The 19,989-nt window shown below is 35.1% G+C and overlaps 1 protein-coding gene across 1 annotated transcript; it reads right to left on the bottom strand.

Annotated features, from left to right (window-relative positions):
• Positions 1-13,153: 13,153 nt before the first annotated feature.
• Positions 13,154-16,962, bottom strand: LOC137619212 (uncharacterized). Its single transcript, XM_068349392.1, has 2 exons — positions 13,753-16,962; positions 13,154-13,281 (listed from the first exon to the last, which is right to left on the bottom strand). The coding sequence occupies exon 1, from the start codon at positions 16,353-16,355 to the stop codon at positions 14,565-14,567; it is 1,791 nt and encodes a 596-aa protein (XP_068205493.1). The 5' UTR covers positions 16,356-16,962; the 3' UTR covers positions 13,154-13,281; positions 13,753-14,564.
• Between the last annotated feature and the right edge of the window lie 3,027 nt (positions 16,963-19,989).

The following is a 19,989-nucleotide window of genomic DNA, read 5'->3' as shown; positions in this document are numbered from 1 at the left end:
TGGGACTTATATTCAGAAGCTAACCGACACTGCAGGGACCGTTATAATGATCCTGAATGTGACTGCGACTGTTGTACATCATATCAGAATCGACATGTTCACCTGTTTTACACTGTAGGCCTTCGAACAACTAATGTTGAAGCCAAAACCCTGATTAACCATCATGTCAGATGCAGTTGTAAGGGATGCAAAGTCGCCTCTACTAATGTCCTAAAGCATGTCAGGACCGCGAAATCAGGTACCAGGGAAGTGACTACACCCCCTCCCAAAAGAAGGAAGAGCCCTGAACGTCCTTCACCAGCGCCAGTACCAGCCCCACCATAGCCACTTGTGACTCCAATGACTGAGAGATCTTCCTTGTCAGTCCCTACAACTCCACAACAGTCAGTTGCAGTAGCAGCCAGCCCTCATACCTCGGCGCATGAGCCCTCCAATGCCATGGAGACTGAACCTGTTGCGACCCAGGGGAACCATTCAGCGGACTGCAACTGCGCAGACTTCCTTACCAAACTCCTACAAGAAGCCTCAACCATTGCTGCAAGCATTCCAGTTTCACAGCCCAAGAAACCTCTGCCAAAGTTTCGACTTTTACAGACGGACAGCTCCGTCCCTTACGCCTCAGTTGCTGCCATGGGTGCAAAGCCTGGCATGCAGCTCACTGCCAGACCAAACAGGAAAGGTGATTTAATAATCATCCCAAAAGACCTCGAGACAGCCAGATCCTTCCAGGAGGAGCCATCTTTAACACTGCTGGAGGAAAGCAGTGATTACTGGGTATCCTATAACAATATCTATCTCCATAGATACATCATGCAGCAATATAGAGTGTGTGGTACGCTGTATGAGTAAAGACGACGTCCCTGTGAGAAGACTCATAGCCACCTTCATCGGTCCAGTGCCCTCCTCACTGGATCTTGGAGTCTGGGGGACGTTCCCCATCGAAGAGTATACACCGGAGCCTCCTAGATGCTACACTTGCTAGTGTTTTGCCCATCACAAGGAGGAGTGCAAAGGCCCAATCATCTGCGGTGTATGCAGCCAGTGCCACTGTACAGAAGTGTGCATAAAAGCCCACAAAGAAATAAAGCAAACAAAACCCAAGTGCCCCAAATGCTCCAGGCCTCACCATGCTTGGAATAGGCGCTGCCCAGAGCGACTGAAGGGGATAGCTGTAATAAAGAACACTTCCTTTCTAAAACAGCATAAACCACCTACAATCCAGCCACCTAAAGACCAGCGACCTCCTCGCTAGAGGAGACAACGACAGCCGCCTACTGAAACTGTTACTGTACCAGCCACCTAGCCGCAACCAGCACCACTTCCTAAACCCACATCCTCCAACCAACCTCAATCCCTGACTCAATAAGTTGAGTCTATGTCCTTAGAAGACCTTATCCCTCTTGCCTTTAAAATCCTCATCCGAGTCCTGTCCCTAACCAGTACTCCCACCTTTATGCAGTTATTGCAACAATTTCAGCTGCCAATCACCGAGCAGGGATAAGCTTATTTGCTTAAAACTTTTCCTTTTCTCTCCGACTAAAGAAAAAACTTCTCTTCTCTCCCAATCTCTCCTACTTACTGGGACTCGCTGCTATCAAAACTTTTTCCCTGACTAAAACGTTTCATTTCGTGGACCTAATAACGAGTCTTCTTTTCAGGTTACTTCCCTCCCTTTCATGTCTAATGTCAAATCCCTCCTTATGTAATTCATCCTCCACCTTTTCATGTTCCAGTTACCCTTTCAAAACTCACCCTTTTGCTTTTTAATGTTGTAGTTTCGACCTCCTTTGGGAGGCCGTCTCTTTCCAGGTTAATATACTCTTACAGGCTGTCCAACGACAAGACCCCGTATCATGCTACAGGCATGGCAATCTCCACCGAACCGAACCTGTCTATTATAGAGGGAACAATACACTAAAGAATTCTGAAGCATTAGGACAAACATTATGCAATAGCCAGGTGCCAGGAACCTACTCTACAATCATCCGGTTCACCTCACATTCGTCAGACGACTGGCAAAAAGTACAGTAGTTATGAGAAGTATCTAAAACCGCCAATCCATACCAACAACATCAGGCCAAAATAGCCAGTCACATTGAAGATCTATATGATGCAAGGGAACACTAAGATGGGCACCAACCCCATTAACGGGAGCATACTTCTCAATAAACAAATGCTCATTCACAGGGACAACTTCCCTCTAAACGAGTGACAGGGCACAACCAGTATCACACGTGATACAAACAGGGTGTAGTGAACTATCACCAACAGCAACAAACCCCTGAGCAGTGTATGGCTTTTAAACCTTATCAACAGGTCTGGAACAAACACTGGAATTAATAGGCTTCCTGTCAAAAGAACTGGTCATTTAAAGTGTTAACCTCTACTGGTAGCGCACCATAACAAGACTTTGGTAGAGTTACAAGAGCCACACTTTCATCTTCTTTCCTTATCAACTTAAAACATTCAGACACTGTGTGACCTGGTTTCTTGCGATAATTACATACTACAGAACTGCTAGTAATACAATTGGTATTAAAAGTACTGCTTTGAAACTTGATATACGAATCAGAATTAGACCTGTGATCTATATCATCAGTACCTGTATGCTTATCTGTATCCCTATAGACTTTTGATCTATTAAACCTTTTATCATTAGACCTAGACTCTTTTTGGGCCAGTACATAACCATCAGCAAATACAGCTGTTTCGCAAAGGGTAGATAACTTTTTCACTTGAGCATACCTTAACCCTGGATAGGTACGGTGGGTCGTTTGCGACCCCGAGCGTCAAAGAAAAACAGGTTTTTCTCACGTGACTCACCCCTGTGACTGAATTTGTGGGTGATCGACCTGCAGGAGGTGTCTCCCCTACACGCTCTAGTAGTGTCCAGATGTGCATTGCTGTAGCTGTACTCCTTCCCCGATTTCTGAGACGCGTCGGGGTCGTTCGCGTCCGAGTTTACCCTTCTGAGGTAGTTTGCATAATTATCAAAGTTATTACGTATTATGAAATTGTCGTAGAATGGTGCAACTTGTATAGGTTATCAGTTGTGGAAAGTCTTGGTGGATTGTTTGGCTACCATGTGCATGTTTTTTTTTTTAGTTAAAATGTCGTTCATCACCACGAGGACCATTTTACCGCGAGTGCCCCTTTTTCATTTTTTTTTCATTTTTTTGCCAAGTCATTTTTCCGTAAGATATTGCCAAATAGTGTCGTAAAACTTTTGCTTGTTTAGTGTTGGAAAGTGTGTCTAGATGATCTGGCTACCCATGCATGACTTTGTTTTTGTCAGATACGACGTAGTTATTGGTATATTGGATATTTAACTGCGGTTACCAATTTCTGTTTTTTTTTCAATATTTGTAAAAATTACTACGTAGTAAGGAATTGCCGTATATTATTCATTTTTTTTTCATGTTTATGTGTTAAAAAGTGTGCCTTGATGGTTGGGCTAACACGTGCATGTCTTTTTTTTTATCTGAGATGTCGTATATTAGAATGTCGGGCATTTTACCGCGAGTGTCCCTTTTTAATTTTTTTTCATTTTTTTGCCAAGTCATTTTTCCGTAAGATATTGCGAAATAGTGTCGTAAAACTTTTGCTTTTTTAATGTTGGAAAGTGTGTCTAGATGATCTGGCTACCCATGCGGGATTTTGTTTTTGTCAGATACGACGTAGTTATTGGTATATTGGGTATTTAACTGCGGTTGCCAGTTTCTGTTTTTTTTCAATATTTGTAAAAATTTACTACGTAGTAAGGAATTGCCGTATATTATTGATTTTTTTTTCATGTTTATGTGTTAGAAAGTGTGCCTTGATGGTTGGGCTAACACGTGCATGTCTTTTTTTTTTATCTGAGATGCCGTATATTAGAATGTTGGGCATTTTTCCGCGAGTGCCCCTTTTTATTTGTTTTGCATTTTTTTGCTTAGTCATGTTACCGTAAGGAATTGGCAAGTAGTGTCGCAAAACTTATATTTTTATAGTGTTGGAAAGTGTTTCTAGATGATCTGGCTACCCATGCCTATCTTTTTTTTAGCCAGATATGGCGTATATATAAGTATGTGTTCGATTTTCCTGTGATTGCCATTTTTTCGTTTTTTCCCATTTCTTTCAAAATTACTACGTACTAAGGAACTATCACAGAGTAATATTTCATTTATATGTTTATTTGTCGGAAAATATGCCTTGATGGTTTGCCTAGCACGTGGCTGAAATTTTTTTTGTCTGAAATGCCGTATATTAGAATGGCCATTTTTCCACGAGTGCCCCTTTTTATTTGTTTTGCATTTTTTTGCTTAGTCATGTTACCGTAAGGAATTGGCAAGTAGTGTCGCAAAACTTATATTTTTATAGTGTTGGAAAGTGTTTCTAGATGATCTGGCTACCCATGCCTATATTTTTTTTAGCCAGATATGGCGTATATATAGGTATGTGTTCGATTTTCCGGTGATTGCCATTTTTTCGTTTTTTCCCAATTCTTTCAAAATTACTACGTACTAAGGAACTATCACAGAGTAATGATTCCTCTAGATGTTTATTTGTCGGAAAATTTTGTTTACTTTTTTTTTGATTGAATATCATCAAATTTTTTTAGCTAAAATATTGTTTTACATTTTTTTTTTTCGATTTTATTTCCCTTCAAAAAAAATTTTTTGGGTCAGAATTTTAATTTTATAGTCGTAAAATAATCGACAATTATCCAGAAACCCACCATACAATTTTTATGCATATCCAATAATAATTAGATTAGTAAATAACACCTTGAAATTGACATACCCTTCCTACATTTCAAGTGGCAGATTAGGGAGTCTGAGTCAGTGTGGTTGGCGGCCATTTTGTGGACATATCCGAAGCGTAAGCTGCCCTATCTATATATATTCTTGTTCCCTATAGAATTTTTGATATTTTGGTATATTTTTACCTGCATAAATATCATATTATATATTAAATATATGTATTTTTTTATGAAATTTCCAAGTACTCAAAAAAGTACCTTTAGATATGGCCCCTGATATAAATGTAATTTTCAAAATAATGAAGATTTTTTTACATATTTCTATTTTAGGATAACATATGTTTATTCCCTAAAAAAATTAGCCACTTCCTATTTCATTTGGGTACCCAAAAAAATTCATGAAATTTGGACAATTTTTTTTGGCCAAAAAAAGTTACCCTTTTTTTCTCATTTCAGATCTTCACCTCCATGGGTCTGACTTCATCCAAAATACATCAAGATGTGTCCTAATCATTCAAGAATCAATTCCTAAAAGGATTTGTGTATATATGTATAAACTTTTTTTTATGAATTTTTATGTCAGGTCTTTTTTTTTCTACTTAATTTTTTAAAATATTTATAATAAATAGTTTTTCTGCAGATGAGTAGTATTTATCTTTACAGTTGTTTTAAGCATTCATTGAAGTTTTTTTAGCAAAAGAAAAAAGGAGGTTACTGCAAAAACTGATTTTTCAAGAATTTTTTTTGGCGTCGGGGTCGTTCGCGTCCGAGTATACCCTTAAAGGGGTGTCCGAGGACCGTACCTATCCAGGGTTAATGTTCTCACTAACACATTTCTTAAACTGTTCAATTTCTCTTATTCTATGAAAATCATCCCTACACTCTGTTGCTTTACATCATTTAACAAACCAATCTGATTGTTCTCTACTAAATTCTACATATGTCTGCTTATCTTGTTTTGTCCAACTCCTAAACTTCATGCTATAAACTTTGGGTGTTAATTCATAAGCTTGTAAAAAAAAAAAAAAAAAAAAAAAAATTCAAGATTTCATAACAATTACTTACATTTCTTAGCTTTTATCTCAAAACAGACAAAATATTCATCAAAATTGTTTTCATTAAAAGGAGGTATATCTCGTTCTTCATTAAAAATTACAAACTTAGATTTATCAAGATCAGAAGAAATAGTCTACTTAAATTTTTCAAGTTCTAACTCTTATTGAACATTAGGTTCATGAAGCTTTATCTGAGCTTCCCTATCTTTGACTTTCTCCTCCCTTGTAATGGTTCACGTTTTAGCTCTCTTTCTCTTCTCTCATGCTCAGCCTAAGCTTCTAACACTTTTCTCTTAAACAAGCTTCTATTCTTAGCCTTAGAAGTTCCACAGCAGGTAAATCAGAACACACTGACTCTCTATCCATCGTATCTAACACATTCTGAGGTAACCAATCGTCTTTAACCCTGGATAGGTACGCTCCTCGGACACCCCTTTAAGGGTATACTCGGACGCGAACGACCCCGACGCCAAAAAAAATTCTTGAAAAATCAGTTTTTGCAGTAACCTCCTTTTTTCTTTTGCCAAAAAAACTTCAATGAATGCTTAAAACAACTGTAAAGATAAATACTACTCATCTGCAGAAAAACTATATATTATAAATATTTTAAGAAATTAAGTAGAAAAAAAAGACCTTACATAAAAATTCATAAAAAAAAAGTTTATACATATATACACAAATCCTATTAGGAATTGATTCTTGGATGTTTAGGACACATCTTGATGTATTTTGGATGAAGTCAGACCCATGGAGGTGAAGATCTGAAATGAGAAAAAAAGGGTAACTTTTTTTGGCCAAAAAAATTTGTCCGAATTTCATGAAATTTTTTGGGTACCGAAATGAAATAGGAAGTGGCTAATAATTTTAGGGAATAAACATATGTTATCCTAAAATAGAAATATGATATTTATGCAGGTAAAAATATACCAAAATATCACAAATTCTATAGGGAACAAGAATATATATAGATAGGGCAACTTACGCTTCGGATATGTCCACAAAATGGCTGCCAACCACACTGACTCAGACTCCCTAATCTGCCACTTGAAATGTAGGAAGGGTATGTCAATTTCAAGGTGTTATTTACTAATCTATTTATTCTTGGATATGCATAAAAATTGTATGGTGGGTTGCTGGATAATTGCCGATTATTTTACGACTATAAAATTAAAATTCTGACCCAAAAAAAATTTTTTTGAAGGAAAATAAAATCGAAAAAAAATGTAAAATAATATAATATTTTAGCTAAAGAAATTTGATGATATTCAATCAAAAAAGAAGTAAACAAAATTTTCCGACAAATAAACATCTAGAGGAATCATTACTCTGTGATAGTTCCTTAGTACGTAGTAATTTTGAAAGAAATGGAAAAAAACGAAAAAGTGGCAATCACAGGAAAATCGAACACATACCTATATACACGCTATATCTGGCTAAAAATAAAGATAGGCATGGGTAGCCAGATCATCTAAAAACACTTTCCAACACTATAAAAATACAAGTTTTGCGACACTACTTGCCAATTCCTTACGGTAACATGACTAAGCAAAAAAATGCAAAACAAATAAAAAGGGGCACTCGCGGAAAAATGGCCAACATTCTAATATACAGCATTTCAGAAAAAAAAAAATTCAGCCACGTACTAGGCAAACCATCAAGGCACATTTTCCGACAAATAAACATCTAGATGAATCATTACTCTGTGATAGTTCCTTAGTACGTAGTAATTTTGAAAGAAATGGGAAAAAACGAAAAAATGGCAATCACCGGAAAATCGAACACATACCTATATATACGCCATATCTAGCTAAAAAAAAAAAAAAGATAGGCATGGGTAGCCAGATCATCTAGAAACACTTTCCAACACTATAAAAATATAAGTTTTGCGACACTACTTGCCAATTCCTTACGGTAACATGACTAAGCAAAAAAATGCAAAGCAAATAAAAAGGGGCACTCGCTGCAAAATGGCTAACATTCTAATATACGGCATTTCAGAAGAAAAAAAAATTCAGCCACGTGCTAGGCAAACCATCAAGGCACATTTTCCGACAAATAAACATCTAAATGAATCATTACTCTGTGATAGTTCCTTAGTACGTAGTAATTTTGAAAGAAATGGGAAAAAACGAAAAAATGGCAATCACAGGAAAATCGAACACATACCTATATATACGCCATATCTGGCTAAAAAAAAAATAGGCATGGGTAGCCAGATCATCTAGAAACACTTTCCAACACTATAAAATTATAAGTTTTGCGACACTACTTGCCAATTCCTTACGGTAACATGACTAAGCAAAAAAATGCAACACAAATAAAAAGGGGCACTCGCGGAAAAATGGCCATTCTAATATACGGTATTTAAGAAAAAAAAAATTTCAGCCACGTGCTAGGAAAGCCATCAGGGCACATTTTCCGACAAATAAACATATAAATGAATCATTACTCTGTGATAGTTCCTTAGTACGTAGTAATTTTGAAAGAAATGGGAAAAAACAAAAAAATGGCAATCACAGGAAAATCGAACACATACCTATATATACGCCATATCTGGCTAAAAAAAAAGATAGGCATGTGTAGCCAGATCGTCTAGAAACACTTTCCAACACTATAAAAATATAAGTTTTGCGACACTTCTTGCAAATTCCTTACGGTAACATGACTAAGTAAAAAAATGAAAAACAAATAAAAAGGGGCACTCGCGGAAAAATGGCCGACATTTTATTATACGCATTTCAGAAAAAAAAATTTTAGCCACGTGCTAGGCAAACCATCAAGGCACATTTTCCGACAAATAAACATCTAAATGAATCATTACTCTGTGATAGTTCCTTAGTACGTAGTAATTTTGAAAGAAATGGGAAAAAACGAAAAAATGGCAATCACAGGAAAATCAAACACATACCTATATATACGCTATATCTGGCTAAAAAAAATAGGCATGGGTAGCCACATCATCTAGAAACACTTTCCAACACTATAAAAATATAAGTTTTGCGACACTACTTGCCAATTCCTTACGGTAACATGACTAAGCAAAAAAATGCAAAACAAATAAAAAGTGAGCAGAAAAAATGACTTAGGACAAACGACCGTGTTATAACAAAATATTTATTTGTAATACAGAAACTAACATCTGTAGATTTTAAATAATCTTGACAAATTTATTATATATAGTTGGTTGCCAGTTGATGCTAGTTCACTTGGAGTACCGATTGCTTCTGGTAAAGCAAACCTAGAAGCATTGGCAGATGTACTCCTGTCCCAAGCTTTCCACTCCACCTTGAGCCAGACCTAAAAGATAGGTAAATCTTTAACCACCCAATTCAAATTGAAAACCAGAATTTGTATAGAATTGTTTAAATGAAAATATGAATATAATTTTTGACTACACTAAAATTGTTTACAATATATAAAGGTAAATCAAAAAGTTTAATTCACCTCCAAAACTAATATAAATTTAATATTAAATTTCAGAATTGCAAATCAAAAGCCAACCATTTCAATATTTTGACCTAATTAACAAATGAAATATATGCGATGAGGGCATCACTTAAGAATATACGTTAAAAGGTCGAATTTCAATTAACAAGCAATTTAAGGTCGACAATTGATAATTTTAATTAGAGTAGCCTATAAACAAACCTAGTTTCAAGAGCGATTTTCAATTACTGAGTTCAAGGCTTTATTTATTTTTTGACTTGAGGATGATAAAAGTCACCAAGAAATGCCACTACTATTGTGCCAATCAATACAATGACCCACCTTATAATGACTTCATAGGATAAAAAAGAGCATGGGTATGATAATTCCATAGCCTTTGCTGCTGGTCGCCTCCACATTCATCAGACGAGGTGTAGAGTTAATTTAGTTCTTCATGGTATTCGTAGCACTAAACACAATGAGTCCCATCGTCGTAGATTCTTAAAGAAAATGTCCAGCACTACGACGACAAATATAAATCGATGAAATATCCCAAGGTAAGGTGAGGTGAACGAGAGTAATCACTCCTTGACGGTTGGTGTTGGACTGATTTTCCCTTCCAACAGTGACTTCGAGGTTACTTCGTAGAGTTGTTTGCTCGGAATATTCAGAAAATTAGGTAGTTAGTAATTATCTTTAACTCCTATTTACTTTGGTTTGCACAATGAAGGCTGAGGTCAGTTAATTAGCACAATTTTATTTACAATGATTAGGAAAAATAAAGCCTCAAACATTAATTGAACAAACCAGAATTAAATTAGAATAAACAAATTGGAAGAAACAAATTCAAAGAAATTCTAAAGTAAACTACGGAGATAATTACCAATTCCAAGGCATGTTTCTCCAGGTAAGGTAATTATCGATCATAAAGAAAATTTCAAAATCACCCAAAATATCCATAAACTTAACAAAATATTATAGGAATATATATTTAAATATATATTTTATACACTCCGAGGGGAGGGATTGAATTTTCCTCTGAAAAGTCAATGGAAAATAAATTTAAAACAAATTAAACTTAACTAATATAATATACAGATTAAATGTCTTCCTGTGAAACAGTGAAAGAATTTTCTTAAGTTTTAGCCATGCTGTCAATGGTCACTTGACATTAAAGGAATCAGGCTTGTCACATGACGCTTGACAAATCTCAGACTTTTACCTAGCATTAATTTAGCCCCAGTAACTTCATCGTAAATATTCTTGGTCAGCTCTTTAACTCTTCCTATGGGGTAATCAATGGCTTTAGTCCTATTCTCCTTAATGATGCCTAATGTTTCCCGAGTCTTAAAGGTGTCATTTACCAAGGCTAACTTATCAGGTAATTTTTCTAATTTAGAAGTAAGGGTTTTCAACACTGATTTGGCTAAATTGTAGTTGCGGCCTAGTAGATGACTAACTTTCGGGTTCCATAACAGTGGCATACACAATCTTCCATCAGCAGTCCTATGGGTTTCTTCTAAAGCATACTCCATAAGCCTGTCATTCAGTTCTACATTATCTTCATGATATTGACCTCTGTCTTCCCCAACATAATATTTACAAGAGAGTTCTAAGCATTCATTTGTAGCCCTATTCAACTCAGATTCTATTATCTGACAATCATCATCAAACAACTCATATGTATTAGAAGTCTCCAGGTCATTTAAAGATGAAGATTCTACTGAAACGTTCTCTTTCGTCCCTGTTGGAAGTACATTTACAGCTTTTAACATATGTTGCACATTTGACTTCATGGAAGAACAAGGCTTCAAGAATCTTAAATTGCTCTTTAATTTATTGATGTCTCCCTTTAATAATATACCCAAGCATGTATCAGAATAAATGGAGTCATTGGATTTCCCAAATACTATATCCTTTTCAGGGATACAATGCAAGGACTCTGATCCTAATATAAATTTAATATTGTCTATCCTATCTGTAGAATTTAACAATCCCCGATCTGCTAGCTTGTATCCCTTTGAAACAAACCCACTGACTACTTCATTTAACCCAGGTAACTGCAATGAAACATCAATTGAGGGAAGACAAAATGCATATACCATGTAACTATTGTTACCAATTGGCAACTCAATTTCAACTTGTTTAGTCTTATAACTCTTAGAGGAATTAATACCATTAATGGTTAAAGAAACTCCATTATTTACAACCTTCAAATTTAAATCTTGAGCCAAATTTTCTTCAATGTAATTTGCTTGACATCCAGTGTCTTTAAGGACCCTGAGATTGGTACCTTTAATTGAAATATTAAAAGTTGGCAAAATTGTATATCCCTCAACCTCACAATTTAAAACTTCAGTTATAGCAGCAACACTACTGCTCGAACTACCAACAACATCTCCATTACCACTCTCAGAGTTTCTAACTCTATCTGTACTGTTACTGGCTTTACCTTTTTTCTTTTCGGAATTTGGATTTTCTTTAATACTGGTAGCACCTTTTTCATCGGGACACAAAAATGACATATGCCAGCCTTTGCAGCCTTTACATTTGGAATTAAATCTGAATCTGCATTCTGATAATATATGACTTGGATAGCCACACTTTGAGCAAGCACCCAGTTCCTCCAATTTTGTTCTTTTATCTTTGCTAGAAACAAAGTTAGGACATTTACTCAAAAAATGACTTGGATCTTTGCCTAATCTACTACAAATGCTGCATTTACCTACTTTAGAGTCAAAAGAAACCTTGGCAGCAAAGCTAGTAGTGTCAGACTTATGTTTCTCTACTTTCTTAAATTTTTTACCTTTTAAATATCTCTCACTAGCATCAAAGAAATTATCCCCAATCTCTGCAAGAGATGGCCTAATTTTGTTAGTTATGGCAGTCATATGACACTTGAATTTCTCATTTAAACCATTCCAGAAGAAAAACTGAAGAAACATGTCAACATCAATATTTAAGGTCTTAACGCTTGCTACTAAATTGCTTACTTTCCCAATATATTCAAAAGGATCATCATCTTCTGAAAGTTTTATTGAAGATATTTGCTTTATGGTATTAAAAATTTGAACTTCTCTTGAGCCTAAAGCCTTCTCTAGCAAAGCTTTTGCATCAGCATAACTCTGACTTTGAACATCCAAAGTGTTAATTAATGTAAGAGCTCTTCCCTTTACCTGCTGTTTTAACAACAATATCTTATCATATTCTGGGAACTTAAACTTTGAAAGGGTTTGTTCAAATTCTACAAAAAACTTCCCAAGATCTTCGCCTTCAGTACTATTGAAGGTTGGTAAAGGAGCATGAGGACTCTTTAACAAGGACTGATGTGACTGAATATCTATAGGCAGATGCCGAACCTGAGGTAAATTTTGTAAAGTAGAGATGCTCTCTTGAATTTTAGTTTTGTACTGTTCACATGCATCAAGCTCAACTTCCAAAGCAGCTTCATCACAGTCAGTAGAAAACTTTGAAGTTTGTATTTTAGAATCTAAGTCAGATAATTTCGTGAAATGCTCTTCAAGCCTCAGTTTCAGTGTAGAACGTTCAATATCACTATATGCTGAAAACTGATCCTTCTTATTGTAAATTTCAGTAACGGACTTTCTAACATATTTTCGTGATTTAATCAATAACTCAGTCATCTTGATACCAGTTTCAGTAAGAATATAAAACCTAATAAAGTCAAAACGGCAATGGAAATATACGTAATCTTAAAATTTAACCAAGGAAATATAAATGATAAATTACACCTCGTCTGACTAGCTTGGAAGCGAACCAGCAGCAACTCTTAACAACCAACATCCTCAATCCTGTCACGGTCGCCATGAGCAGAAAAATTGACTTAGGACAAAAGACCGTGTTATAACAAAATATTTATTTGTAATACAGAAACTAACATCTGTAGATTTTAAATAATCTTGACAAATTTATTATATATAGTTGGTTGCCAGTTGATGCTAGTTCACTTGGAGTACCGATTGCTTCTGGTAAAGCAAACCTAGAAGCATTGGCAGATGTACTCCTGTCCCAAGCTTTCCACTCCACCTTGAGCCAGACCTAAAAGATAGGTAAATCTTTAACCACCCAATTCAAATTGAAAACCAGAATTTGTATAGAATTGTTTAAATGAAAATATGAATATAATTTTTGACTACACTAAAATTGTTTACAATATATAAAGGTAAATCAAAAAGTTTAATTCACCTCCAAAACTAATATAAATTTAATATTAAATTTCAGAATTGCAAATCAAAAGCCAACCATTTCAATATTTTGACCTAATTAACAAATGAAATATATGCGATGAGGGCATCACTTAAGAATATACGTTAAAAGGTCGAATTTCAATTAACAAGCAATTTAAGGTCGACAATTGATAATTTTAATTAGAGTAGCCTATAAACAAACCTAGTTTCAAGAGCGATTTTCAATTACTGAGTTCAAGGCTTTATTTATTTTTTGACTTGAGGATGATAAAAGTCACCAAGAAATGCCACTACTATTGTGCCAATCAATACAATGACCCACCTTATAATGACTTCATAGGATAAAAAAGAGCATGGGTATGATAATTCCATAGCCTTTGCTGCTGGTCGCCTCCACATTCATCAGACGAGGTGTAGAGTTAATTTAGTTCTTCATGGTATTCGTAGCACTAAACACAATGAGTCCCATCGTCGTAGATTCTTAAAGAAAATGTCCAGCACTACGACGACAAATATAAATCGATGAAATATCCCAAGGTAAGGTGAGGTGAACGAGAGTAATCACTCCTTGACGGTTGGTGTTGGACTGATTTTCCCTTCCAACAGTGACTTCGAGGTTACTTCGTAGAGTTGTTTGCTCGGAATATTCAGAAAATTAGGTAGTTAGTAATTATCTTTAACTCCTATTTACTTTGGTTTGCACAATGAAGGCTGAGGTCAGTTAATTAGCACAATTTTATTTACAATGATTAGGAAAAATAAAGCCTCAAACATTAATTGAACAAACCAGAATTAAATTAGAATAAACAAATTGGAAGAAACAAATTCAAAGAAATTCTAAAGTAAACTACGGAGATAATTACCAATTCCAAGGCATGTTTCTCCAGGTAAGGTAATTATCGATCATAAAGAAAATTTCAAAATCACCCAAAATATCCATAAACTTAACAAAATATTATAGGAATATATATTTAAATATATATTTTATACACTCCGAGGGGAGGGATTGAATTTTCCTCTGAAAAGTCAATGGAAAATAAATTTAAAACAAAATAAACTTAACTAATATAATATACAGATTAAATGTCTTCCTGTGAAACAGTGAAAGAATTTTCTTAAGTTTTAGCCATGCTGTCAATGGTCACTTGACATTAAAGGAATCAGGCTTGTCACATGACGCTTGACAAATCTCAGACTTTTACCTAGCATTAATTTAGCCCCAGTAACTTCATCGTAAATATTCTTGGTCAGCTCTTTAACTCTTCCTATGGGGTAATCAATGGCTTTAGTCCTATTCTCCTTAATGATGCCTAATGTTTCCCGAGTCTTAAAGGTGTCATTTACCAAGGCTAACTTATCAGGTAATTTTTCTAATTTAGAAGTAAGGGTTTTCAACACTGATTTGGCTAAATTGTAGTTGCGGCCTAGTAGATGACTAACTTTCGGGTTCCATAACAGTGGCATACACAATCTTCCATCAGCAGTCCTATGGGTTTCTTCTAAAGCATACTCCATAAGCCTGTCATTCAGTTCTACATTATCTTCATGATATTGACCTCTGTCTTCCCCAACATAATATTTACAAGAGAGTTCTAAGCATTCATTTGTAGCCCTATTCAACTCAGATTCTATTATCTGACAATCATCATCAAACAACTCATATGTATTAGAAGTCTCCAGGTCATTTAAAGATGAAGATTCTACTGAAACGTTCTCTTTCGTCCCTGTTGGAAGTACATTTACAGCTTTTAACATATGTTGCACATTTGACTTCATGGAAGAACAAGGCTTCAAGAATCTTAAATTGCTCTTTAATTTATTGATGTCTCCCTTTAATAATATACCCAAGCATGTATCAGAATAAATGGAGTCATTGGATTTCCCAAATACTATATCCTTTTCAGGGATACAATGCAAGGACTCTGATCCTAATATAAATTTAATATTGTCTATCCTATCTGTAGAATTTAACAATCCCCGATCTGCTAGCTTGTATCCCTTTGAAACAAACCCACTGACTACTTCATTTAACCCAGGTAACTGCAATGAAACATCAATTGAGGGAAGACAAAATGCATATACCATGTAACTATTGTTACCAATTGGCAACTCAATTTCAACTTGTTTAGTCTTATAACTCTTAGAGGAATTAATACCATTAATGGTTAAAGAAACTCCATTATTTACAACCTTCAAATTTAAATCTTGAGCCAAATTTTCTTCAATGTAATTTGCTTGACATCCAGTGTCTTTAAGGACCCTGAGATTGGTACCTTTAATTGAAATATTAAAAGTTGGCAAAATTGTATATCCCTCAACCTCACAATTTAAAACTTCAGTTATAGCAGCAACACTACTGCTCGAACTACCAACAACATCTCCATTACCACTCTCAGAGTTTCTAACTCTATCTGTACTGTTACTGGCTTTACCTTTTTTCTTTTCGGAATTTGGATTTTCTTTAATACTGGTAGCACCTTTTTCATCGGGACACAAAAATGACATATGCCAGCCTTTGCAGCCTTTACATTTGGAATTAAATCTGAATCTGCATTCTGATAATATATGACTTGGATAGCCACACTTTGAGCAAGCACCCAGTTCCTCCAATTTTGTTCTTTTATCTTTGCTAGAAACAAAGTTAGGACATTTACTCAAAAAATGACTTGGATCTTTGCCTAATCTACTACAAATGCTGCATTTACCTACTTTAGAGTCAAAAGAAACCTTGGCAGCAAAGCTAGTAGTGTCAGACTTATGTTTCTCTACTTTCTTAAATTTTTTACCTTTTAAATATCTCTCACTAGCATCAAAGAAATTATCCCCAATCTCTGCAAGAGATGGCCTAATTTTGTTAGTTATGGCAGTCATATGACACTTGAATTTCTCATTTAAACCATTCCAGAAGAAAAACTGAAGAAACATGTCAACATCAATATTTAAGGTCTTAACGCTTGCTACTAAATTGCTTACTTTCCCAATATATTCAAAAGGATCATCATCTTCTGAAAGTTTTATTGAAGATATTTGCTTTATGGTATTAAAAATTTGAACTTCTCTTGAGCCTAAAGCCTTCTCTAGCAAAGCTTTTGCATCAGCATAACTCTGACTTTGAACATCCAAAGTGTTAATTAATGTAAGAGCTCTTCCCTTTACCTGCTGTTTTAACAACAATATCTTATCATATTCTGGGAACTTAAACTTTGAAAGGGTTTGTTCAAATTCTACAAAAAACTTCCCAAGATCTTCGCCTTCAGTACTATTGAAGGTTGGTAAAGGAGCATGAGGACTCTTTAACAAGGACTGATGTGACTGAATATCTATAGGCAGATGCCGAACCTGAGGTAAATTTTGTAAAGTAGAGATGCTCTCTTGAATTTTAGTTTTGTACTGTTCACATGCATCAAGCTCAACTTCCAAAGCAGCTTCATCACAGTCAGTAGAAAACTTTGAAGTTTGTATTTTAGAATCTAAGTCAGATAATTTCGTGAAATGCTCTTCAAGCCTCAGTTTCAGTGTAGAACGTTCAATATCACTATATGCTGAAAACTGATCCTTCTTATTGTAAATTTCAGTAACGGACTTTCTAACATATTTTCGTGATTTAATCAATAACTCAGTCATCTTGATACCAGTTTCAGTAAGAATATAAAACCTAATAAAGTCAAAACGGCAATGGAAATATACGTAATCTTAAAATTTAACCAAGGAAATATAAATGATAAATTACACCTCGTCTGACTAGCTTGGAAGCGAACCAGCAGCAACTCTTAACAACCAACATCCTCAATCCTGTCACGGTCGCCATGAGCAGAAAAATTGACTTAGGACAAAAGACCGTGTTATAACAAAATATTTATTTGTAATACAGAAACTAACATCTGTAGATTTTAAATAATCTTGACAAATTTATTATATATAGTTGGTTGCCAGTTGATGCTAGTTCACTTGGAGTACCGATTGCTTCTGGTAAAGCAAACCTAGAAGCATTGGCAGATGTACTCCTGTCCCAAGCTTTCCACTCCACCTTGAGCCAGACCTAAAAGATAGGTAAATCTTTAACCACCCAATTCAAATTGAAAACCAGAATTTGTATAGAATTGTTTAAATGAAAATATGAATATAATTTTTGACTACACTAAAATTGTTTACAATATATAAAGGTAAATCAAAAAGTTTAATTCACCTCCAAAACTAATATAAATTTAATATTAAATTTCAGAATTGCAAATCAAAAGCCAACCATTTCAATATTTTGACCTAATTAACAAATGAAATATATGCGATGAGGGCATCACTTAAGAATATACGTTAAAAGGTCGAATTTCAATTAACAAGCAATTTAAGGTCGACAATTGATAATTTTAATTAGAGTAGCCTATAAACAAACCTAGTTTCAAGAGCGATTTTCAATTACTGAGTTCAAGGCTTTATTTATTTTTTGACTTGAGGATGATAAAAGTCACCAAGAAATGCCACTACTATTGTGCCAATCAATACAATGACCCACCTTATAATGACTTCATAGGATAAAAAAGAGCATGGGTATGATAATTCCATAGCCTTTGCTGCTGGTCGCCTCCACATTCATCAGACGAGGTGTAGAGTTAATTTAGTTCTTCATGGTATTCGTAGCACTAAACACAATGAGTCCCATCGTCGTAGATTCTTAAAGAAAATGTCCAGCACTACGACGACAAATATAAATCGATGAAATATCCCAAGGTAAGGTGAGGTGAACGAGAGTAATCACTCCTTGACGGTTGGTGTTGGACTGATTTTCCCTTCCAACAGTGACTTCGAGGTTACTTCGTAGAGTTGTTTGCTCGGAATATTCAGAAAATTAGGTAGTTAGTAATTATCTTTAACTCCTATTTACTTTGGTTTGCACAATGAAGGCTGAGGTCAGTTAATTAGCACAATTTTATTTACAATGATTAGGAAAAATAAAGCCTCAAACATTAATTGAACAAACCAGAATTAAATTAGAATAAACAAATTGGAAGAAACAAATTCAAAGAAATTCTAAAGTAAACTACGGAGATAATTACCAATTCCAAGGCATGTTTCTCCAGGTAAGGTAATTATCGATCATAAAGAAAATTTCAAAATCACCCAAAATATCCATAAACTTAACAAAATATTATAGGAATATATATTTAAATATATATTTTATACAAAAAGGGGCACTCGTGGAAAAATGCCCAACATTCTAATATACGGCATCTCAGATAAAAAAAAAGACATGCACGTGTTAGCCCAACCATCAAGGCACACTTTCTAACACATAAACATGAAAAAAAAAAAAAAATCAATAATATACGGCTATTCCCTACTACGTAGTAAATTTTTACAAATATTGAAAAAAAACAGAAATTGGCAACCGCAGTTAAATACCCAATATACCGATAACTACGTCGTATCTGACAAAAACAAAGTCACGCATGGGTAGCCAGATCATCTAGACACACTTTCCAACACTAAAAAATCAAAAGTTTTACGACACTATTTAGCAATATCTTACGGAAAAATGACTTGGCAAAAAATTGAAAAAAAATGAAAAAGCGGCACTTGCGGTAAAATGGTCCTCGTGGTGATGAACGACATTTTAACTAAAAAAAAAATCATGCACATGGTAGCCAAACAATCCAACAAGACTTTCCACAACTGATAACCTATACAAGTTGCACCATTCTACGACAATTTCATAATACGTAATAACTTTGATAATTATGCAAATTACCTTAGAAGGGTAAACTCTGTCGCGCTCGACCCCGACGTGTCTCAGAAATCGGGGAAGGAGTACAGCTACAGCAATGCACATCTGGACACTACTAGAGCGTGTAGGCGAGACACCTACTGCAGGTCGATCACCCACAAATTCAGTCAAGGGGGTGAGTCACGTGAGAAAAACCTCTTTTTTTTGACGTTCGGGGTCGCGGACGACCCACCGTACCGTTCCAGGGTTAACGTAAGGTTTAACTAACACATGTTTAATATCCACTTTCTTCATTGAATTTTTAACATTAAGCTCAAGATGTTTGCCTAAACTCACTAAGCTAGATTTTTTGAGATCACTTAATTCCTCAACTTATTGATCCTCACAAAATTCGTCAAAAAACACGATGGTATTAAACTAAGACACATTTGCTGGCTATTTTATACAAGTTACAAAATATATTTACTTCTCAAACGATGTTGGATTCACAAACAGAATAACAATTCAGATTACGTTTATCTCTTGTACACGACGAAGATTATGCAAAATCTACTTATAAAGTTTTTTAAACAATAGCAAAATATTTCCAGAAAGATGAAAATAATATTCAACAAACAAAAAATAAAACGAGAATCAAGATTTAACATAAATATTTACAAACACACACGGATACATGTCCCTATGCACTGCCAACGCAAGAGCCCGTGTCCAGCAAAAGGCTGGGCAATCTATCAAGCAAAGATAAATATATGAACTGCACAATGGAGGAACTAAGAACTCTAGCCCAGGAAGCAATCAGGAGTACAAAAACGGCAGGGGCGCAGATGTACTACACTGATA

The sequence above is a fragment of the Palaemon carinicauda genome, chromosome 25 (genome assembly GCF_036898095.1).
Source record: "Palaemon carinicauda isolate YSFRI2023 chromosome 25, ASM3689809v2, whole genome shotgun sequence".
Classification (NCBI taxonomy): domain Eukaryota; kingdom Metazoa; phylum Arthropoda; class Malacostraca; order Decapoda; family Palaemonidae; genus Palaemon; species Palaemon carinicauda.
Note: the sequence above shows the minus strand (reverse complement) of the source record. Positions and strands in the feature narration are given on the sequence as shown.